Here is a 25,081-nt window from a genome sequence, read left to right as displayed (position 1 = left end):
AAGCATTCCTCTTTGCCTCTTTTAATATGACTGGCTTCCATTGCTTTTTTCTGAATTCCATCCCCCTCATTCTTTTCAGGGCTGGGAGTCAATACGAATTTTCAATTTACTTTCTCAATTGCAGAGATGTAAAAAAACAACCGTGTCACCTTTCAAAAATCAGAGGTCCTTTTTTTTTTCCCCTCACATTCTTATGAAGAAACCTCTTGATTTATAAGCAGCTCTCCAGAAAGGAATGGTGTATTTCACACCATCTTGAAATTATTCCTGCGAAAAGACTGCCTGAAGTGACCACGGAGTACCTGAAGTTGCAAGAGAGAGAAGTCAAGCAGAGGAAGAGGTGGGAAACAGCGCAGTGATCTGTAGCATGAAGACAGCAAATTACAACTACTTTACAACTTCTTGGAAAAAAAGATTTTGCAAGTTACATACAAGGCAAAGCATTTGACAGCATTATGGCCCTCCAAGCAGCCTGCAGCTTATACAGAAAGTGAAGGTCTAGAGAGCAAATGTCACTACACCGTCTCCCTTCCTTTACAATATGATAAGCAAGGCTGTCGCTAATTGCTGCCATGTTTGAACTTCAAGTACTTCCTTTTCTGCTTCTGATCATAATTCTGAACAATATTATTTTGGTGTCAAAAAGCATTACCTCAAATACAAAAGAGTCGTGTTACTTAGAGGTAAAGTTTTGCTTGATGGATGCAATTACTGGGCTAAAATGGCAGCAAGCTCCAGGAGACAGGACATTAGCCTGTAAAAGGAAACCCAGTTTTTATTCCTGACACACTCACTCCTGCTATGTGCCTTCTCCGTCCCTTAGGCTCCCCCATCAGTAACTGGTACACACCTTTCTCTGTCAAGTTCCCAGACTAAGGGAATAGGATTTCCTTGTTTCATAATAATCCCATTTTAGTTTCATGAATAGTGAGTGGTTCAGGTCTAAGGCTTAGATCCATGCCAACTAAATTAAGGTTCCTGACTAAGGTGCCTAAAAATCTCATAAAGATCCACAGAAAGAAACAACGGCCTCCAAAACAGGAGTTCAGCTTAAGACATGACTTCTTATACAGCTCAGAGTGATTGCATTTCTAATTTGGAGAGTCCAGGTAGATACTAAAAGGTAACAGCTGCTGAAACTGGTCCCAGACATCAGGTGCACCTTTTTGTGGTATTTCCTAGAGCTGCTTCTTAAGCAATCCGTCAAAACAGCCTTGGATACTCCTGCAGAAAACCACTTTTATGTTGTCAAAGCCCTTCAAGGAATACTCCACTTGAGTTTACTCCATACTTACCTGCTGCTAGTACGTGCAATGCCAAAGCAGAGCAGAAGCCAAAACGTTCAACCAAATGTCAACATAATAAGAAGAAAACTGCCAGGATGTTAGCTTGACAGGTAACTTAAAATACTGCTAGCAAGCTATGCCCATGTACATCTTGAATTACTTTAAAGCCCAGAAGTTCCTGTTGATCAAGTAGCCTCTCTGCTACAGGGTGTACAAACACACAACAAGGGATTTCTGTCCTAAGGCTCAGAAGAGACACTACACAAATATTGTCAGACAACACAGATGTATAGGTAAGTGAGACAACACAGAACAGTGTCTCAAACCCAACACATTGTTAACAGCCAGTCATCAAGACTTCTGTAAGTACCGTACAACAAGTGCAAGAAAGACAAATGAGATCACTCCCTGGGTGTTTACAGAGCATGCTTCCCACGTGTGTGGAAGAAGATTCAGATTATAGCTCGGATGCCAAGTTACTGGAGTGTCAACCACAATACCTGGGTCACAAGGGTAAATTAGGGACAGCAGAGCAGTAGTGTTCATAGTCACCAAGAAAAGGGGATCACAGATAATTTGTTGGAGACGATCACAGTTATCAGAGATAATAGGAGGAGGAGAGAGTAAAATGTTCTGGTTTCCACATCTACTCAGGTTATCAAATAGAAATGAAATGAACGGGCTAGTAAAGGGCACTTTTAATGCCATAGGTTCTGGAAAAGTAGCAATGTTCATTAGTCCCCAGTGTGGTCTAAATACTCTGAAATGTGATTGTAAACTAGCAACATAACCCTATATGGAATGACATATAAACAATATCTGGCAAAGTCTTCTTATATGGTTCTGACATGGTCATTCGTGATAATTTCATGTGATAATTGTGTTTAATATACATACGTTTTATCATGTCTTGCAAATCACTTGGCTGCTTAGAAGTAACAAAGTACTTTGCCTTGCATATTTGTACAGTAACACCTGTACAGAAATTATATGAAACTGGATATTACTAAGAAGAAATAAAGATAAAAGAACACAGAAAATACAGGAAACAAAGATAAAGTCCAGCAGAACCAAAGTTTTCTTCTTGCATAGAAAAGATTATTCACTTCTCAGCTTTGCTGCCCTAGCCAGTTACCATCTGAATCATTACACTACATCTACACCTCACTCTCCTTATGATTTAATTAGAAGCAGTGACACCCACTCTAAATATCATCAGCATCCACAATCTCTCCTCCTCCCATATGCAAAGGCCCTACAAATCCCTATTGTCACAGCCTTGGAGTTTTCCCCTCTCCAGGACAGATGCTGCTGCTGCCTTGAAGAAATTGTGTCCTGCCTGGAAAACCAGCAGCAGGTCCAAGCTAGTGAGTACTGCAGACTACTCAAAAGGATGACTGCTTAACACTGCTTTTCATGCCGAGCTTATTGAAAGATCACTGCTTATTTGCCCATATGACACAAATACCAAGATAACTGGCAGACAAGCAGATGGACAGACAAACAATGTAAACCAGGAAAGAGAAGACTACTAAAAAGGCTTGCCCAAGTGCTGAACATTTAAAGGAATACTGTGAAATCCTGAAAACAGATTTTGTTGCGGAGTACAGCATGCCAGCATTAAATTCCTTTCTCGTTAATCCATGGATGCGTTGGCTTTTGTTTTACCCACTAGGCAGGGGGCACTCAAAATCCTCATTAGGAAGTGATCTGCAGCTATGCACCAGAGAACAGGGAAGAGTACAGTTTGCAGGATTTAAGATTTTAGTTAAGGCACTGCTCAGCAAGAAGAGAGAGCAGCAGGTACATTTTCATTGCCATCTGCTGGATACAATGGACTCCTCTAATGAAGGTTAGAAAGCGCTGTTTTCCATTTATCATCATCAACACATACCAACAGTTCCCTCCTCTTCATACACTGCCTAAACGCAGATCAAAATTGAAGTTGTCTTAATAAGCCCTTATTATTCCCCAGACTCTGCCAACGCATCCAAGAAAGCAAGTAAGCCAACAGTTAAGATGTTTGGATGAGTAAAAATGGCCGCGTGTTACTACTGCTGAGAATTGAGAAGGTTCTGACAGTGGAGATTATTTTAAATTAGATTTGATGAGAAGAAGTTGATGTCTAGGGTACAAAACATATTTCTGCATCAGGCCCACGTTATCTCCCATCTCAGAATGGTGAATATTTCTTTTTGAAGAAAGCAGTGCAATGAAAAAGTCGTAAGGCAAGAATTTTTTTCCTCTGCCCCAAAGAATATTCTTCCCTTTAGAAAGTCCAACACCTAATGGGGTTTACCCAACTAAAGTGGTAGAAAAACTGATTTGTCACAATGAAATGGAACAGAACACTACTCCGAAGAGACAAGTAACTTCTATTGCTAAGGAAGACCAACACAGCAAATATCCTAGAATTTGAGGTCAGCTATTTATTAATACAGAAGGAATAAAAGGTCGGCTTGATCTCTAAGATGAGGAACAACTTTCTGACTTTTGTGAATTATAACATGTTCTGGTTGATCAAATTTAAAAAAAAAAAAAAATCATTAAATGTCTTAACAGTTTGCAGAAACCTCTGATGCTAAGGATACCAATAACTTCTTATAAAGGACATCTGGGCCTTTCCTCTTGTGGTAATGAAATCAAAGAATTTCTGGACACTGGTGGGATGACTCTCATGGTCTATCATGCCTTGTAGACAGTCTATTGAATCACCTGGATTCAGTTTTTTTTTTTTTTTAAAAAAGAGGGGTAGACATGAAATGGGATCTGGCATGAGGTCCATATAATTGGTATAATAGGTACAGCAACAGACTGTATTCCCAGGCCCTCAAATAAGAAAATGTACTTGCTGACATGAGAAACCAGCAATTGTTAATAAACAGATATTCTGCTCTTCAACACTCCATATGACAATCTGATGGATTAAACACCAGCAGTGTGATCACTCTAAAAGCTCATCGTGAGATGATCTGGGAAAATCTATCTAAAATTTACAAATTCTGGTTAATTTAATTAAAATGCTGCATCACTAAGTGCCTTAATATGTAGAAAGCCATAAGCTTGTGAGGCTCCTGGCACATGCCTGCTTTCAGAAGATGCTGCAGACCAAACCAGCGAGAATCTCTCCTTTTTAACAAAGGAAGACTCCTGAACTAGAAAACTGGAAGTTTACATGCAGGGAGAAGAGAGCAGAAAAAAAAATTCCAGAAGAGGCAAACAGAAGGACAGGTGATAGAGTAAGACTAAGGATGACAGTAGAACGAGCAGAACAAGGAAGAACAAGCTGTCAAGGCACTGGGGGCTTCTTTGAAAGGTGCCAGAGAGGGTAAAGGAAAGCAGATGGGTTATAAATAGTTAGTCTGCATGTTGGTAGGGAGAGAGAGAGAAGAGAAGGAAAGCAGGAGAGAGGTTCAGGAAAGGAGCTGCAATATCCTTAAAAGATATTCTCTCATATTCTACTGAATGCTGCAGAAAGGTGAGAGCGCAAAGACTGGCAGAGGGACAGACAGATCAAGGGTTTTTTGGCCTGCATCTCTCTCTCCTGTACCAATTAAAATACGACTGGATTCAAAACCATTTAAAAAGTCATCACGGTCTGTGCTTTTGAGAAGAGCTTTAATGCAGACTGCCCTTGAGTTTGGAGGTTGAAAAAGGATGGGCTTCAATGACTTAAGGATCAAAGACTGTAAATACACGAGGGGATGAAGGCCAGGAAGTCCCCAAAGAGAAAGAGGCCATGATCAACATGCTTGGCCAGAGGTAAGCCCAATGCTGTAATCTACCTTTACAAAGGGAGGCTTGAGATCTGGCTTCTTCTTCAACAGGGAGAAGCTACAGTGCATACACAATTAATTATTGCAATTTAGCTCAGGGGTGGTACCTGTTCATTTTCAATTTGGTGCCAACATCATGAAAGAGAATCCATGAGGGTGAGCCAAACTTAGACACTTTCTTCTTTGCTAGAAGCATGGTTGGATGAAAGAACACAGATATTCCCACACAAAATCTCTTACAAAAAAAAAAAAAAGTGATCAAGCCGCTGGAATCTGGAAGCAGATGATAGTCTGGGGAACTGAGATGGAAAACCTTTTCCATGTCTGCAGCAGCTCAGAGTTAATGGAAGCCAAGGCATTCCCACTGCTATCATTACTATCTCTGAAATGGACTTAGATACATTGATACTTCTCTTCCATTTAATATCTACTTTTGTTCTTTATAAGCTAAAGAGAACTTAGCAGCAGAAGCTGAGAATGCTTCAGGGTTTCCCAGACATGATTGCTAACACTTGAGAGGAGTCTGGAAAGTGGTGTTACCAAGGAGCTGCCATGGAAGAACAGACAGCAGGTCCCCTGCTACTACTGTCTCAGTACACTGTAATTCAGCAAAGCTGATTTTTTTTTTTTTTTTTACCTCTCCTGCTTGCCATCTCAGAACACTCTAAAATCCAGAGAAAAATTTTTAGAAGGAAGCAACAGCAAGTTTCCTCAGAACCACATTCAGCTTAGGCTCATCTCTTATTAAAAAACATTAAATAATTTTAGGCATTGGAATGGACTGCCCAGGGAGGTGGTTGAGTCGCCATCCCTGGAGGTCTTTAAAAGACGTTTAGATGTAGCCCTTAGTGATATGGTTTAGTGTAGGACTTGTTAGTGTTAGGGCTGAGGTTGGACTAGATGATCTTGGAGGTCTCTTTCAACCTAGACGATTCTGTGATTCTGTGATTCTGTAATTTTGGATTTTGTTCTGCAGAAGGATTATCTTGTATTATCTTATCCTGTTTATTTGGAGAAACAGGAGCGGTCTCTCCAGAACAGCAATTTGTCCCCCACTTACAATGGCTGATGAGGTTCTGCCTGCAAAAGAGGATCTGCTGACTTTCTCCAACGGAGAGTAGGGCATACCTAGTTGTGAAGAAGGCCTGATCATGTTCTAAGTCTAGCACAGTATCATAAAGAAAGACTGTCACCTGTTAAAGTGCACTTCAGCTATATTTCTACAATGCATTGCATAACAAGAAATAACATTGATATTTTACAATGATCATCCTTATATTAACCTTTCCCACATTATCAGAACTCAGAAAACTTGATCTGGAGTAAATAATAAAGGCACATGCTTAGTGAATAAAATTCTTATTTTAAAAAATCCCAATCACATTTTTATTTCAATATCCAATATAATCTCTATGCTTCCTCTAGACTATTTCCAGCTGCTTTTTAGGAGATGCATCTGAGCGTGCTGGAGCCAAAGGTAATTATTTCCCTATTCAAATAGAAGAGCACTGAACTTCTACACTATCAAAAGCATAAGGACCTAAAAAAAGAGCCCAAGACTGAAAGCAAGATGGGGAAAAAAAAAAACAACATTTTCCTCCCCCTAAGCCTCCTCTGCTTCAGAGAGACTGAGTAGGCTGGTTTGAAAACAAGAGCAAGTGATATAACCAAACAAAAGCAGATCTGAAAGGTGAGCAAACCCCACAAGCCACACCGTCATTATTACTGTGTCGACAGCACACTTGTTAAAAATGTATATTTTAATTTTCTGTATTGCTAAAGGTCCCAATTTGCCCAGGGATCTAGCTAAGCTGCCATTTTCTACCACGACAGAGTCTAATCTTTATTTAATGGATTTAGCATCTATCTTCACTAGAGTGGTCTCTGAGGGAAAGGGGAGGGGAGTATGAAGGGGCATGAAGAGATGATCAGAGCCCCCCTCTCCTTCATCCATCCGGCGCTCATGTTTGTGTTCAAAATTCAATTACCTCCTTATTGATACTTCACAGAGATATTTAAGCTGCAAACATGAAGCCCTGATTTCCCAGGGGGCCATGCCCCTCTCTATTTCACTGCTCTGCTTCCCCCAGGGTGAATTCCTGAGGCGTCCATATTAATAGGTAATCAGTCACAATTCATTTATTAAACAGCTAGCAAGGTTTATCAGCCTGCCCTGATTAGCCGGAAGAAGCCACTGAATTCCTAATTTATTTATGGAAATGTAAGTGTCTTTTTGAATTCCATTCATGAAAGAGCAGGGTGCCGTGGGCCTGGCACACTGAATTCTAACAGGAAAGCAGCAGGAAGCCCAGGGACTGGGGACTCTGCAACTTCAGCCTGGGAAATACACTACGGTGACCCTACCTTGATCAATAGATTTAGGGCCAGAACCTCACGGAAGCATTCAGAAGACAGCTCTTCAGAGAGCAGGCATTGCCACCCACCGCAGCCAGAGAAAGGGGTTGGAAAGAGGTCCTTAAGTGGAGCAAGTGACATGGTTAAGCAACACTGTGAAACTGGGAAGAAATAGTGAAGAAATGGAAGTATTAAGGAAAAGTTCCAGTAGAACATTCAGAACAGCACTGAAGACAACTGCCATGTAACACCAATATACACATTTAGATATAAAGTTCAGCTTTTTGAACATTTCAAAAGTTATTTTTGTTATCATCAATCCAATCGAAACTGTTTTTAAAATGCAACAAACGTTGCTGCTCTATTTTCCAACTAAGACACAGCAGCTCAACGATGCTGCTGGATTACCAGAAAGGGAAAACAGCTAATAAGAAAAAAAATCATTCTTCTCTATTGTGTAAATGAGTAGTGGAGAAATTGACAAAGTAAAAAGACTTATGCATACACATAACCACATCTTAAGGCAACTAGGATACAGCTTCTGATAACATAAAGCTTATATACAGGCCACCTCTAAAGGTTCAAGGCCACCAGGGCTAAAAAATCCACCTTCTTTTTATTCCTTTCAAATCTGCAGTCATTTCTAAAACTTATATTTATCTGGATTTTACCCACCATAGCTACTTAAACATAAACCAATTAGGAATGGGAGACTAGAGAAAATGTTTATTTCCTTTTTCTTCCCCTACAAAACTGCCAAGTTTCACTGTTTCCTGCTCTGCGTTTAGCAACTTTCCTGAACACTTCAACTGGCAGGTAAAAATTGGGACTGTGTTTCTAATCCTGCACGCAAGCAGGATGTCCCTCAGACAGATGCAACAGCCAAAAGGTTGGGTTTAATTCATTTTTTCCTAAGTGTTTTAGATTTCAAAACTGACAAGATTTAACGATCTACAGTGTTGTGTGGAATATAGACAGAAACATGTTTTAAAAGGTTGTATTTTTGTAACGTTAATTCTGAGACGCTTATCAGACATTTTGTTCAGTTATTTCAGTACTCTAATCTGGTTATTAACTGGCTAGGAAGGCATTCAAAAGTTACAACCCAGAGCATTAATAACAGAGGGTGCAGATGCCCCTATATAATATTGCATTACACACAAAAATTACCTCAGTTCAATTACGATTATTTGAAAAAATATTTAAAATAGCAATACAAACTCCTACATGGCTTAAAACTGTCTACACCTATGTCTACCCTCTGAATTTACAAGCAAAAGCTAAATTGTTACACACAAGGTTTTAATTTGCTTAAGAACTCATTATGCAAAAATTTTACTAGAGTGTTAAAATCTATATAAAAATCCTGCTTCACCTAAACTAGTACAACCCACACGCTGAAATAAAAAGAGATGATTTCCTCTCAAGCTACAGTGGTCAGACATGGAAAGATGTAGTGCATGCAATAAATACATCCAAGCACTGGGAGGAACGAGCGCCTGAATTCTCCAGAAGCTGAACGCTGCAGGTGTTTAAAGTCAGGGGTGCTATGGGGAAACAAATCCTGGAAGAGGCATCTTTCACCACCTGAAAAAGTAATCAATTGCCTAATTGTTATTAGCCCTTGTTTTATGCAGACAAGGGTAATTCAATGTAGATTTCCTACTACGAAGAGCAGCTCCTGGAGGAAGGGAAAAAACAGAATTTGCAGTGGCAGACATCACATAATTGTACAACAGGCCCAAACATCTCATCAGGATGTGGCTCTCAACAGCCACTTTCTCCAAGCCTCATTGTTTGGGTACTGCAAATGCTACCCGTGAAAACAAAACAACCTGTTCCCCTCCTGCATCTAGCCATACTTCAACCTTTTCCCTCTTCAGCAGTAAATTCACAGTAACGATTTCAAGCTATGACTTTGTAGAATAAATAAGACATCAAAGACACCACTGAGCAGGTTAAACAGGACACTTGTGCACGTTCTTATTGTGAAGTTCACTGAACTTCCAACCCCACGTTATTTTCACTCCCTCAACATATAAGTTCCTCATACAGAAAAGAACAGCACCATCCAGGACAGACATCCACCCCATGCTGCCCAAACATTTTGGAGAAGATGAGCTATAGTTACTCTGCAGTTATTTCTAGTCTTCACAAATAGGAAGAAAGCTTTCAAAACACAATCAAGTGAAAGGAACGCAGCACTCTACCTAAAACTGAACTCAATTGCTCCAGAAGATGCAAACTGGTGTCATTCATGCCAGCAAATGCTTCTTCCTTGGTTATGTTTAAGATACCAGTGTTAGAACTGAAATTATTACAAAATGCTGCTTATGTTAGTACACACACACAGCCAGTGAGCTTACCTGTCCAGGTAATTTGGCATTACAACAGAGAACACAGCAGTATAATCTTAAACTGCTCGACTCATCTTCAAACTGGTCATTAAAAGTCCGTTCTAATGTACCCAAATCTGATACAGAAAGCCCAGGAGAACCCAGCATGATCCTGCACATCCAGTGAGCTCAACGCAGAGCCACGATTTTTGTCCTTACATAAAACCCAGAGGAAGGGTTTGGAAATAAAAAAATTAAAAATAATAAAAAAAAATAATTACGTAAGTATTCCTTCCTTTCTAAATGCCACTTGATACAAGTTGATGGTGAACGCCTATTACTCTGCTGCAAATTACTGTTCATACTTTTGTCCTGCCTCATCCAGTCATCCATCTCAGACATTCATTTCCAACGCTCCCACAACAAAGCCCATATACTTCTAAGGTTACTGATGTAAAGAACTGCACGGTTACAATCAAGGAAGGGATAATTATTTCCCGTCTTTCTTGCACACATAGTCAGTGCTGATAACAACATACTTCTAGTGACTTACACAAGGAACTTTGCAAACTGCATACAGAAAAATTATTTGCTACACTCCTTAAATACTGTAGCTTATGTGGCAGCAGTTCACACACACAGCAGAACACAGTTTAGGATAAAAATGAGAATCTCTAATTGACACTGCAGAGAAAATTAGATTGTAATTGCATATGCTGTATTTTGCTGATGACAATGAGGTTAGCATTTGCAAAAAAAAAAAAAAGTGTTATGAGACCTTTAATGACAACAGGTTATTAAGAGCTTTATCATATACCTCATCGGAAATGTAACATTTCCAACAGCAGGGAGCCCCCTAGAGCTACTGCAGGAAAACGGTTCAGGAACCCAACACTGCTTATTGCAACATCTGGGCTCTTTGGCACTCTCCTCCAACTACTGACCAAACCAGATTCTACCTGGTTTAGCAGAACAGAGATTAAAATCTAGAGGGAGAAAACAGAAATCACATTTTAACATGAAGAAAGTGGAAGTAGTTATTTGTTGAATTGCCACTGGACATAGAAAGCTTTAAAATATAACAACAGGTTTCAGAAACGTCACGCATGTACATACAGAGAGGCTTAAGTCATACAGGTGTTGGTAGAACACCACCAAATATCCAGAAATCCGGATTTTAGAGTAAAGTGTACTGGCACCCAATTAATTGGCTCTTCATGCAGTTTAAATGAATTGTGGATATATGCCCTGTAGCACAGAAAGCTCTCCACGTGGAAGCACCCAATCAATATAATTTCTACGCAGAAGACTAAAATATATTCTGCTGAAATTTGCTGTAATAAGCTTCACTAGCTTTCAGTAAAACAGTGCTCAAAAACAACACACAAGTGAAATTTGGCTAATCAATATTAGACCTCTGTCCATTATCTACATTCTTGTCCCTGTGCTGTAGCAGCTAATAAGTAAAAACATCTCCTCAAAATTAAATTAAGAATGGAAAATCTCCACTTACACAGTACGAAGTTCCTTATTCCCATCTCTCCAATTACAGTAAAAAGCCATCAGATAAATCACAGGAAAGTAACTGAACTATCTCGTTTAGCTTTACTGTCAAGACTTACAATTCTGAAGAGCAGTAAATGCATCTTTATTCTCTCCTCATTGTGAGCAAAGATTTCTGTAAGAATAAAATTTCTGAAAGAATAAAGCCACCCATTTTTTAAGAACCAACCAACAATACATAGCATCTTGGGACAGATATCTGAAGCACAGCATACCAACCACAGGCCTGTTGCCATATCCTAAGAGCCTAAGTTAACACTGAAATTTATGAGCCTAACTTTCTGTGTGTTAATTCAGACTTACCATGATAAGAGTTTGCAGTGTGCTCAGGGAACAAGCTCTTGAACACTTTCAAAAAATCCACAAACAGCCTTCAAACATGCTTTCATGGGGATGTATAAAGTAATGTTTTATTACTAAAATAAATTTCTAAGAGCAAGCACTTCACTGGAAGGGGGAGGTGAAGAACAAACTTGCAATGAATATGATGAGAAGAGGTAGTATGTTTACTCCGCTGGCAATGGCATTAAGCACCCTTTTCTGATCTCCAGTTAGAGCTCAAAAAGACACAACAAAACCTTCCTGTACAGATGGAGACAATTCAAAATGTCTTAGCACCCAGATAAATTTACATTTGAATTGAGTTGTATTTTTAATAGGGAAGCAGGCGATAGGTAGCAGTTTATAAAAAAAGGCATGTAGTGAATTCCCCAACACTATTAATTCATTTTAGGAAGACAGGATTTTTTTTTCCCCTAAAAGACAGTTTTAAAACAAGGGAATTCAGACAAGAAATTAATTCAAAACCCCCTAGCCACATGATCATAATTGTTTCATTTGACCTTCTAAACTGTACTTCTTTCCCACATTTCAGGCTGGGTTTCATTTTCAGGCTGCATTTCCTAGAATGCCATTTTCAGGATGTTCTAAAACCCAAACAGAAATGCTGTCTTGAAATCAGTCTTTTCAGAAGACTGCCCATAGACCTGAAACCAGAGGTTGCTACACCTAAAGAGTAACAGGCAAGCAAGTGTAATAACATCACCGTCACCACTTAAATCCATCAAGTGGCTAGAATGAATTAGTATGACCTATTTTAACTTGTCCTGAATTTACCGAAGTTCTTCACACTGACTCGGGCCAAGTTGGGTCTTCTAAAAACAAATATTAAACAAAAAAGAGAGTTAGCACCAAAAGGTTCAGTTCATTCCCTTTCCCTCCCTGCACATTCCTGCCTTATTTTCTGACCTTAAAATCTGCTCCACTGTCTCATGATCATCCTATAAAGAAAAATCTACCTTCAGCTATTTTATCCTTTGGAAGAACTGCTGTAAGAGCAAAGGAGCAAAGCCACAAGAGCTCTCAGTCCAGTGCAACAGTATCACGCTAGATACAATGAATTCATAAACAAGAAGTTTGTTGGTTTTTTTTTTCATAGCCAGTGAAGTTAAATCTCTTTAATGAGGACAAACCGCATAGGAATTAATACAAAAAAAAAAAAAAAGGAAAAATAATGAAGTCAGTCTAAAAAACCTCATAAGATGAAATAAAAGCAAATCAAGTTTTACAGGGAGATTATGTCTTACATTATTAGACTAACGGATATAGCTGGGAAAAATCAGTAAGCTTTCAAGCAATTATTAGCTCTTTAATTAAAAATCATTTTGCATTGTCCTGTTATATTTAACAAGATCCTGAAAAAGGACTACCTAATAATGTAGAAATAGATACATTTGCTAAGAGATGAAGCTCTAGAAGCTTCACATTTCAGGGAGCGCACCAACCACTGTTGGCAGGGTTGGCAAGAAACCTCTCTTTGTGCTCCTCTGTGGCTGTGCAGAACAACGAGCAGGTCTTCACACGGCTGCAGCCCGATGTCAGGGGACGGGATACTGAAAGGACACTGGTCTGACGGCGGCAATCCTCGTGTTCTTCTTAGAACTTGTTTTCTGAATTGATGTAATGTTGTGATTATGATATTTCTGGCAGAAAACATTCCTCTGACCCAATGGGCTTCATCTGCCCACCTCAACACAGCACTGAAAAAAGGCTGAAAAAACAGAAGCTGCTGTCCTGGCAGTGAGGGACACAGTCCCCCCCCTTCCAGCTATTCCTATCTCCAGCCCACTGGGATATTTATTACTATATTTTACTGTATTACTATATTTTGTCTCAAGCCCACTGCTATATTCAATAAAGAATTTCTAGAGAAGAAAATTATCAGAAAATTTTCACTGTTTTATGTAAGTTAGTCTGCTCTCTGTCCTAAACCCCAAAAGCTCATGGCCATAAACTCTAGTCCCATCGGGATGCACAGATATACTAGGCTATTACAAGATTGTTTTTCTATTTTACTCCTTTGTTGTGACGCCTAACAAATTGCAAATAGGCAGCATTATTTCCACACTATTAATACCAGTGATCCTTTTATTTTTTGAAATAAAATTGTGTTCTTTCATAACCAAGTACAAAACCTCCACAAGTGAAGGATCAGTATAAGAGAAGACAGGGCTGAGACAAAAGAAAAGGCATGTTCAGGTGAAATCAGTTGTACACACCTGTGCAGAGCAACAGAGCAGGCTCGCACTGGGACTGGAGAGGAACAAGAACACGCAGCCATCCTCATCCGCAACGCATCAGGGCAATAAACTCGACGTGTACAGGGAGAGTCAGAGCAGAGTCCTCCGTTTCTTTTCCCTCCCCCCATAAAATGTGTATTTCTGCAGGAGATATATGGGAACTAGTTATGAAAGTCAAGCAATTAAAAGGCATTTCGGGGGTATTCACGGGACTGCACCAGCCACAAGTGCCTGACAGCTCTACGCGCGTGTGCGAGTCCCTGGAGAGCCATCACACTTCAATTACTATCACTAACATTAGTCATTATCAGGCTGGCTTCGGTCCCCGGGGAAGGCAGCTTGTGATGACAATATCCAGCCTCTCCTTGTAAAACAATTCATTAGGCAAAGCGGAACAGCTGGGGCAGCCACGTGGAGGTCTGCGGAGTGGCCGCCCCACCGGGACCTGCAGCCCCCCTTCCCCTTTTGGAGAGGGGCAGCCACCACCCCCACGACAGCTGTAAAAGCCCCCGGGGACACTTCAGGTTTAATCAGCGCTCCTTATACTCGAGGGAAGCATTTGATTGCAAACTTAAACTAATGGCACTCAGAAGGTTACGACAATCATCAGATAAGAGGCTTGAGGGCATTTTTATCTTGTTCTAATGCTCACAAGCTAATGAGGCAATAAGAGACAGATACTATCAGACATGGTCTAGCAACATTGCACGCAGGGGATGTTCACGGCATTTGCTGCTGATGCAAGAGGGAAGCCCATGATAGATCCTGTAGAACACTTCAAGCTCAGAAATAACTGAAACCACTCAATAAAACAATACAGTGCTAGGAGGATTTTCACGTAGCCTTGTACATATTATCACCTGATCCAAACCAGAGGAAAGTGGAAGGGAATAGAGCAATACCCCACCAACATCCCAGCCTATTCCCCAAGTACACCGTATTTCCTTTCTCATAGCACAAATGCTGGCAGAACTAAACAGCAGGACTGATCCTTACATACCGAGCAACTCCACTGCCCCTGAGCTAGAAGGTCAATGTGCCACAAACAGGTAAATAATCCCTGGTATTAGTATGGACTAACTGTTATGCTAACAATTTTTAACGTTTATGCAGCTTGCAAAGAGAAATATTTTCACATATGACATCTGCAAACGGCTGGAAATAGGGTTGTTTTTCTTAGGTACCCTACTTAGGCTCCAGGCCAAAGCACACTTGATAGTAGGATCTGTTTCATTACCACAATCTCATTTTACTTCTAGTAAAGACACAATATGCTAATCATGCCTTCCCGTGGCATATAATAGGAGCAAGCAGGGGATGATAGAGAACAGCATACAGAATAGGATATGTAATGACTCAGGCTTCATATGCTGTTTGTTGTTTTTTAATCTTTTTCCACTGTGTTGCAAAAGAAAGTTACCATGAACTCCACCGTCTAGTTGCAGAAATAGGGGCATGTGAGAAGGCAAACAAAAAGGCCAAGCAGAACAGCGGTCATGCCAGAAACCAAACCAAGGTCTCCAAAGCCACATCCTGGTGAGATTTTCACTAGGATCAGCTGTAACCCTACAAATAGGTCCAACTATCCATAGTGTGGAAGAAAATTCCACAGGACAGAAGTAACCTTCACTCCTGCCAGAAGTCAAAATTTACAGGAAAACATTTCAGAAGCAATACAGGGATAATAATTCCATTATCTGTAAATACAGAGGAAATGTTCTATTAACATGGAAGCAGCAGAAAAAAAAATTGGATAAAGGGAGAAAAGGCAAAAGAAATTTAAATAATAGATACAGAGCAGTTGCAAAGGTTTTAAAGTCCCTGCCAGAGCATCTCCCAAGATTTGTATGGCATTTTTGTGTTTCTTAAACCATAATGGAAAAATGCACATAACCTTATGCTTGATCAAACTTTTCCCCATCTTCAATTCCTCCACTGACAGTAGTCTACAAGTTATCCTGTCAGAATGAGAGTAGCAAAAAATAGGCTTCTGACAGTATAATGTAAGAACATTTTGTTTGTAGTCATGTTTCTTTCTGTGCCAAGCATGTGGCAGGTAGAAATGCTTTAATGTGACAGCCCATTCCCTTACTTTTGTGGCTAAAAGCTCTTCAGTCAAGCCCCATTGACCCCCCTGCTTGTCTACACGAGTGATGTTGGTTTCACTGTTCATTTGAGCTGAGACACACAAGAACCTTTGTATACATGGAGGATCATTCTCCTCCTCTGCTTAAAGAGTGATACTGAATGCACTGTATCTCCATGTAAAGAAAAATAGGCTCCCCAGCCTCAGTTGCCCAGATAATAATCAACTCTGTGGATGGAAGTATTTGAAAGACCATTTCTCATCCCCTCCAAAGTATGAAAGCCACCACTTCCATACAAAAACCCTGAGGTTTTTTGCTCCTAACCAGGCTGCTCACATGAAGGCACACCAGAAGAGTTCTACCTGAGATCTCCTGCTCAAAGCTGCTGAGCTGAACCAACCGCCTGGTGCTGTGTTCAGGTGAGATTGGGGAACGCAGGCTTCGAATTAACTTACTGCTAGAAAAGATCTTACATCAGAGAATCATCAGATCACTGGATGATTTGGGTTACAAGGGCTCAGGAGGTCTCCTACTCAAAGCAGAGCCAATGATGGGGTCAGACTGCATCACTCAAGGCTTTATTCAGTGAGGCCTCGAAAATCCCCACAAACGGAGGCTGCACAGTCACCCTGGTAGTTGAACAACATCCTCAACTGCTTGGCTGACCAACACTAATACTCCAGATGTCCTCACAAAGCACAAATTACTGTTTTGATAAGCATACTAAAAATCATTCAGAAAACTAATGGTGACAGATCCGGTGAATGCGTACAAAGTTTTTAAAGAAATATGTTTGTTCCACTGGTCTCCAGATTAATCAGATCTCTTCCTCCCCACTAACACTGCATAGGCTCCCTCCCTTCTCCTAACTATGGAAAGTATCTGTATCAACCTTCACTCCATCAATGTAAAATTAAGGATCCAGCCATCGACTCATTAAAATTAAGGCAAGTAGTACGAAGCAGTGGATGAAGTACCTTTGTTTTACCAAAATCAAACATCTACACAAACTATGACTGGGAACATAAACAAGGAGAGGAAAAGGATGAGAGGAAAGGAAAAGGAAAGACACATATCACAGACCTTTCAATAAAGATCAGGTAAAAAGCATCGCAGAGTAACTCAGCTTTGATGGAGAACTGCTGTTGCACCGGGCACTGTCCTTTAAGATAAAGAGGAGTTTTAACAGCACAGTTATCTGCCAGGTATTTGGCCACTTAGCACACGGTCCTTACACCTAACTTTGGCAACCCACTTACTAGACCTAGATGGACATTGTCAAACACTCAAAAAGCTCCACTTTGTACTTCCAACATTAGGCTTCAGGATTAACAACCACACAAGGGCAGATGTTATCTTAACATTCCTAATGCTCCTACATCTGTGCGACAGTAAATAGTCAAAAAACTATTTACACAGATAATCACAGATACTATTTATTATGATCTCCCTTCTGAAAAATACATCCAGAAGACTTGGTAAAATATCAGTCAGCTGCATTTGGGGCTCTCGATGCATACCTGACATAATGAAAGTTTGGTTTTCACAGTCACTTTCAATTTTTAAAAATACTTCTGAGAGAAAACAACTGCATATTTAATGTTAACAAAAGTTAGTAAATCACAAATAATCCAACCCAAACTACATAATTAACAACAGAAGATTCTACATGTAGCATGTAAATACATACTGATAAAAGTATCAGCAACAGACATCAAACAGAAAATAACTGCGGAGAGGAACTGCAGAAGTTTTAACTTTGACATATTTAAGAGAGTTTTCAGAACTTTCTCCTCTTCAAGCTCCCCCAGTATATACCTCCTTCTGAAGCAAGCTGGCATCTTCATCAATGCCTGGAGATTAGGGTGCTATATTAGTACCCTCCATCAAAGTCCAATAGCTCTTTCCCCTCGGCATAAGGCAGGGGGAAGAAAGCTAAGATGCAGAAATTTCTTGAAGCTTAGAGAAATATTTGTTCTACTTCACAAGCAGACAGAAAACATCCTAAAGATCCATGCAATGTTTTGTTTTTTTTTTCCATTTTTTAAATAATATGACAGTTACCGAGATACAGCATTTGTTTTATGGTAAGAATGCACAATTTATGCATATGGTTAATATCGTATTTTGTATCATCAGTAGACTGCATCTCCCTGATTTTGTATTTAGGAACAGTCTGGACCTGCTGTTTTTTTTCTGCACATAGAGGGCAACCACACACCCACTTATTTAAAAAAAACAATAGCAGCCAAGGTCCAGACTCAATTTCCATCCTCACCATTGCAACCTAATCTCCTGGCAAGTTAATGCAAATCGAAGCGAACACTTCTCTGACACTGGTAGCAAAGCGTGTTCCTCTCCCAAGAGAGACCTGTAAAACAGGACAGTCACTGACAGCAGTACAATTACTGACACAGATACAGACTTTATGGACATGTTTATCTCTGCTGTAAATCCACACTCTCTCTCCACTCCGATTCATGAGTCATAAAGAAATTGCAGATAATGAAAAAGTTGGAGAAATTTACAGCGTGTCGGAAACCTCAGACAGCCAGAAGAAATTAAAGAGCTGACTGAGGATAAATCACACAGGTACAATTAAAACTTCCTATACCTTCCTCACTTCCAAACTGGGGCACAAGCCAATGGAGATGATGAAAAGTTGAGGTCATGACTCCTCTGACTGTAATTATTTCTTAACTACCTACATGTCAAAATTAGCCAATTCACAGATCATGTATGAATGCCAATCTCAGGCTGGCATTCTGATGTCTCACTCTTCCACCAGGAAGAACCCTGCCAGTAAATAAACCACCCAGCGAGCAGTATAAGGAAAGGTGATTTCCTCGTCCCTCTGCAGATGCAGAGTACCTCTTACCATATCACTGTGCATTAAAATGAAGCAGATCTACGGTGTGGGAGGAGGAAATAAAGAGAATCAGGAGAAAGGCCAAGGTTTCACATGGAAATCATGGCAGCTTGGACTTTACAGTGACAGGGTCGTATAAATACCCTAACAGATAACAAGTGGTCTTTTCACCTTTCTGAAACAACCAAGTAATGACTGAGAATGACTATGAATGTAAATCGAAAACAGCCTGTATTAACTCTGTATTTTTCCAGAAAGCACATAACTGGTAAGGAAAACAAAACCAAGCATTATCATTTCCATCAACTGTATAGTTCCCGAAACACCCTCTGATCGTTTCCCAACCCACAAACTAACCATCCATAATGTGAGACATTTTCTGGGAGAAGTCCACTAATTCAACTAAGTAAATCCTTATGCTAACTGCATATTACAGAAATCCAGTGTCCAAAGAACATAATTTTATTGTCCGGCTATAAAACTCTGCCTTCAAGCTTTGAAGCACGATGTATATACTATTTCACAAAGTCCTTGCAAACACAGTACTAAATAACAAAATAAGAGAGAAATATGCTTTCAGGCAAAGCTGAAATGCAATGAAAATTCATTCAGCAAGGCAGCAAAATGTAAGGGAACTGACCAAGAAAAACAGTTGCTACAAAGAAAATTCTTCACAGAGCAGAAATATTACATGGAGGCATATCGAAGCACATGCATCTCGAACCGTTTCCCTCCTAAGCAGGATAGCCCACATCACAACAACAAATAGTGTATTTTAACCTTAAGGACATAATGAGCACTAGATCTGGCATGAAATATTCCCTTCCGAGTCCAACATACTTAGGAACAGTATAGATGATTCCAGAACACATTCTCTTCCTTCTCGGTTTAGATGAATGGACACACTAGCACAAGAAGCACTACACTTCTGGAGGTGCTGGCTTTTACCAATGAATAAGCGACCGTCCTCCTTACTCTTTTGTCAGCAGTCAAGATACTGAGAACGTTGCTGCATCTTCCTGATCACTGGCACCAAGATTCTTGCTGTCTTGTGTCCACATCACGCGATCCTCCTTCACTTCCTCCTTCGTTCTGCAAGTTGGTCTCCTTCCCTAGCTCCACCATTTCTTATCTCTCCAAGGAAACAGTCATGTTCAGCAAAGAGTCTGCTCTTCTGGATAGATTCCAAATCCCCATTTTGATCAATAAGAAACGGTGAGAAACCAGTTCCCTTTCTATGCAACTTCCCAGACTGCAGAAAGGGAGCAAAAGCTGGCAACATACAGCTTTTACCAAAATGGATTGACATTAGAGATTCCAGAAGGTATCATGAGACCTTATTGCTCTCTCCAGCTACCTGAAAGGAAGGTGTGGGGAGCTGGGGGTCGGCCTCTTCTCGCAGATAACTACTGATAGGACTAGAGGGAATGGCCTCAAGTTGCAACAGGGGAGGTTTAGGTTGAAATTTAGGAGACATTTCCTCTCAGAAAGTCAGGCATTGGGACGGGTTGCCCAGGGAGGTGGTGGAGTCACCGCCCCTGGGGGTGTTCATGGAAACGTTGGGCCTGGTGCTTAGGGACATGGTTTAGTGGGTGACATTGGTAGTAGGGGCATGGCTGGACCAGATGAACTTGGAGGTCTTTTCCAACCTTAATGATTCTATGAGACAGATTCCCCACTGACAACCCAAATATTAAAACCCTCTTTATTTACACATACCTGTTAACCTGTTGATTTCCTAAAAATGTAAGAATCTGAAACATTTTGTTACAAACAAGTGTGTACACAGTCTAGAAAAGGCACTAGCCAACTAGAAAAGACACTAGTAATTGTATTGCACTAAGTAGGGGGCATGTTTGCAAACGTAAAGTAAGGCTTCTGAGCTTAAAAAGCCTCCATTAATTGACTCAGGACTAAACAAAGAGCAGTAATGGTCAGTAAATATTTTTTATCTGATCAATTACATCATTAACATTGTTTAAGTCTGCTGGAGTACACTGGCCACTAGTTTTGCATGGAGCCTAGAGACAATGTGTGTATCCATACAATGCACACATAGATCATAGAATCATTTATGTTGGAGAAGACCTCCAAGATCATTTGGTCCAACCCTTATGCAATGTATGTTGGTACTACACGTAGACACTCCTTGAAAAGATGATCCATTACAGAAAACGAAAGAGATGTTTCAGTAAGGTGATAAACGGTCCTCCCTCCTTTCCTTACTTCCATTCTAATCCAACAGCTTACGCAAAGTCCAAGTTTAATGATAAATGAAGTGTCGTCCTGTTTTATGTAGCTTAAAAATAACACAATCTACCAAAGACAAAGTACAGAGTCTCTGACTTAAACCTATCCTAACTGTGATCAACATCAAGGGGAAAAAAAAAAAAAGCATCAATGCGTGAATTCACGTTCAGTCATGTTGGGAAGAGCTGTAACAGCTTTGAAATTATCCATGTCAACAGCAGGCTGCAAGGATCACAGCCAGAACTAAGAAGTAAATGTTTGAAAATATGCCACAGTTCAATTCTGCTCAAGGGAAGAGGAAAAAGATGGAAGTGCTCTACTTCTCCAAACCTACAAAGCTGAACTCGCAGGCAAGAGATCACGTATGACAGCGTTTATCTGAGAGAAATGAAAAACTGAAGACTACCAATCTGAGAAAGAATGGCAATCTGTAACTAGCTTGGAGTTCAGAGGGACTCCCTGTATGATTTTCCAGAAATTTCAGAGGCTTGTGAAGCTGCAGAGGGCTACAATTCACAGCCTAGGACAGCTTAACTTGGGAGCAGGGTAGCTGTTCCTCATTCCTACCTCCATCAGTCTCTGGAAAGTTCTCTCCAATATAGGGACACCTCAGTGATTTCTGGTAGCAGATGCTGAACTACCATGCATTACAGCCCAGCCTATTACTAAAATTCAAAATGAAAAATAAAATCTGTCATTCTACCCCACCACCTCATCTCCGATGGGCGAATGGCAAATACCTACAGAAGAGCATACGACCAGGGCAAGCACCTAGCCCAACCTGCCTCGTAATCTCTCCCAGCTTTTTGAGTCTCCAAGATTTCTAAGCCACTGGTGACCTCTTTGTGGTCAGACACTCCTGATGGATTTATCATCCAATAATCTGTCTCGCTTATTGAATAAGATAACTCTGGGCCCACAACCTTCAGAGGCAATGAGCTCTTGACTATACTAGACAGTGAAACCTCCTTGATTTTGTCCTAACATTTTGTTCTCTCTGGCTCCCATACTTTGAAAAAAAGTGAAGAGTTGTTCCCCATTCCCACTTCTGCATTCACTGGTTTTACAGACCCTTTTTCCACATACCACACCAATTGTCCACCTCCAGGCTAAAAACCCCTAGTCGCTTACTCATTCTTCATAGTAATGAAAACCATCACTAATCCTGACTGACATCCCCCACAGCACCCAGGCGTAATTCCTGGGCCCTTGACAGCCAGCATCAAGCAGCTCTTCCACTGTACACTAGCTATCCAATTTGCTTACACATGCTGAACACACATGGAAAATAAACAGGTGTTGCACAGAAGAAAATAGAAGCAAAGCGTATAGAGCTCAGTGAAAACCACAGCACACAAAACTATGGGGGACACTTGGCTGAGTATTTTCAGGAACTGCCAAGTTGCTCTTAAATGAGGATTTGACATCGGAAAATACAGTCTCTTACATTCCTAATCTTACAGGAAGCAGAGCACAAAACAGCTCCAATTCCAAATGAAAATATAATCTAACATAAAATTATAGACTTACACTGCTGGTAGGGAAATTATAAGAGGTATTCATGTTTGTGGGGTTAGTTATCCCAAATTTTCTAATGTTTAAGACAGATGCTGCATACAAGCACCATTACCTTCCCCTTCCCAAATATATCAGGCCTTTAAAAGACCAGGCTTTTCAGGAAGTCTTATACTAATGAATTTCATTGCTGAAGCTACAGTATGACAGCACAGCAGCCTGATAATCATACTAGCATCAGTGAGATTTTATGAACAGGAAGCATGGCTGTGATATTGGGCATATATACACCTCAGGACTTCTGAACTAATCTACCAAGTGGTACCTGAAGATGTTGGAAATTCATAGCAGGGCTTTCCAGAAGTCTCTGGACAACCACATTCCTTCAGAGATGCAATACTTTCTCTGCTTCTCCATCCTACCTACTTTATCCTTTTACAAATTGGTTTGTTCCAAAGTTTGGCAAAACATAAAAAAAAGCTTTATAGAACACTATGTTTTATTCTGTGGTGCAAATAAGCTCTGAATTATGGAAGACTAGTCCATCTTTAATAGGCAGTTTAATGGCCTGCATCTTAGTAAAAGGGAAATGAATGTTTGGGAGAACATGCAGCCAGAACAAAAAACACGCTCACTCATCATTTATTTGGTTAAAAAAAAAAAAACTTAGGATAGTTACAAGGTATCTGCCAAACATAAGCCTTTTAAGCTATGAAGAAAAAAGCCAAGTCAGCAATTGATTTTACGCAATTATGAACTCAATTTATTGGGTACCACTGAAGCTGGAGAAATTGGATAAATAACTGGAAAGATCAACAGCTACCTTATTCAGAAAGCAGTCACTGTTCCCTCAGAGGAGGAGGAGGGAACTGGCATTACCAAAAATTGCATTAACCATTTCAGGTGGCAAATGTCTATCTCAAATTGTGACGTTATCATCCCAAACTCTGAGACTGTTGTGTTATCGAATAAAGCTAGTGTAGTCCAAACAGATGCGAGCCACACTGCACAGAAATCTTAACAGAGGGCAAGATGCTCAACTCCTGAAATGCCCATCAAAATACTGGAGGAAGCTCTGTTAGCATTATCCCAGTTCGAATGACATTTGCTGCATCCGAGACCTCTGACATTAAAGGTCACCTCTGAAGTTTCTAGTTGCTGTTTGATGAACTTAGTGTTACAATCAAAGCAGGGCAAGTCTATTCAGTTTCACTCAATAGAGAAATCTAGTCATGTTAATAACTTAATTCGATTCACAGAAACCACGGGGCATTCAACAAAAAATAGGCCGGGTTATAGAAAGTAAAGGTAACCCTACAGGAAAAAGAGGAGGAAAGTTAGGTACAAAGAGCATACATTTGTCAGAAGCACAGGAAAGTAAACGAGACAGAGAAATCCATGGCCAAAAAGCTAGGGACAAATGGAACTACACATAAGAATGTGGAATCCATGTAGTATTCAACCATTCCTAGAGAAAAGCAGTAGTATAGTTTTGTTTCCTGTATTTGTCTAGAAATATAGCTTATACATTATGTCACAGATGAAAACATTTCATGAAAACATTTTCCTTTCTCGATAGCGCAGGTAGACATTATAACATTCTTCTGAGTTAACTCTGTGTCATCAGATGTTGATAACTTGCATCCTGTATTTTTAATATATCTTGCCAAACGGTTCTGTGGACAGTGATGTTCACTGCCAGTAATTGCTGGACCACTCAAGATGCTCCCAAACACTGAAGAGCCTGCGCTAGTATTTTTAAAGAATAAGTAGAATAACCCAAATGATTAGGAACATATCAGCCTTCCATTGGTCCCAGGCAAAATACTAAGGCAGTTCATCAGAATTTAAGAAAAAAGGCATATAATTAAGTAATTATTAATTTCAAACTATATCTTGTTAAATTCACTGCTCAGATCTCAATTTTAATGTCAGAATACTGCTTTGATAAAGAAAGCTTTTGAAGAGGTACCCAGTCCCACATGTCACTTTGCCTCATGAATTATAATACAAATTTATAAGAAGGTTATAAGAAGGGTGCTGTGAACTGGTTCTGTAGCAGACCTCACAACAGAACTACAAAGTCACTGAATTGGTACATTTGTCATGGAGTCCTGCAGGAATTGTTCTGGTCCTGAACAGCATTTCATAAATAACCTGGACAAACACAGAAGCCTTTGAAAATACAAAGGAATTAAAACGTAGAAGGGGAGCATTGGAAGGAAAAGTGAATAAGTTGCTGACACAATGAAGCAGGATTGTTTCTCACATAATACAGATGAAACCTGTGAAAGTACTGCCAAAAGGACAGTACACATTTAGAACAGGAAACGTGTCAAAAAATGTCTTGGGAAAAACGAACTTCAAATCGTGACTGAAAGTGTACAATTTTAAGAAGTATCAAGAATGCTATGAGAAGCTTCATGCTGCCATCTAGAGGAGATAGGTCAGGATGTTTTTTTAAT

At 40.1% G+C, this 25,081-nt stretch overlaps 1 protein-coding gene across 5 annotated transcripts in view; it reads right to left on the bottom strand.

The window, feature by feature from the left end:
• LIN52 (lin-52 DREAM MuvB core complex component) overlaps positions 1-25,081 on the bottom strand; it is a 45,816-nt gene that overhangs the window by 17,114 nt on the left and 3,621 nt on the right. The window contains exon 6 of one of the 5 annotated variants that reach the window (XM_066998097.1): positions 14,012-14,036. The exons of 1 other annotated variant lie outside the window; for it this stretch is intronic. In XM_066998097.1, coding sequence (XP_066854198.1) covers positions 14,035-14,036 — 2 coding nt within the window. In that variant the 3' untranslated portion in view covers positions 14,012-14,034. 3 more of the 5 variants (XM_066998092.1, XM_066998093.1, XM_066998094.1) reach the window with 3 other exon arrangements.

Source organism: Anser cygnoides, chromosome 5, assembly GCF_040182565.1.
Source record: "Anser cygnoides isolate HZ-2024a breed goose chromosome 5, Taihu_goose_T2T_genome, whole genome shotgun sequence".
Classification (NCBI taxonomy): Eukaryota; Metazoa; Chordata; class Aves; order Anseriformes; family Anatidae; genus Anser; species Anser cygnoides.
Note: the sequence above shows the minus strand (reverse complement) of the source record. Positions and strands in the feature narration are given on the sequence as shown.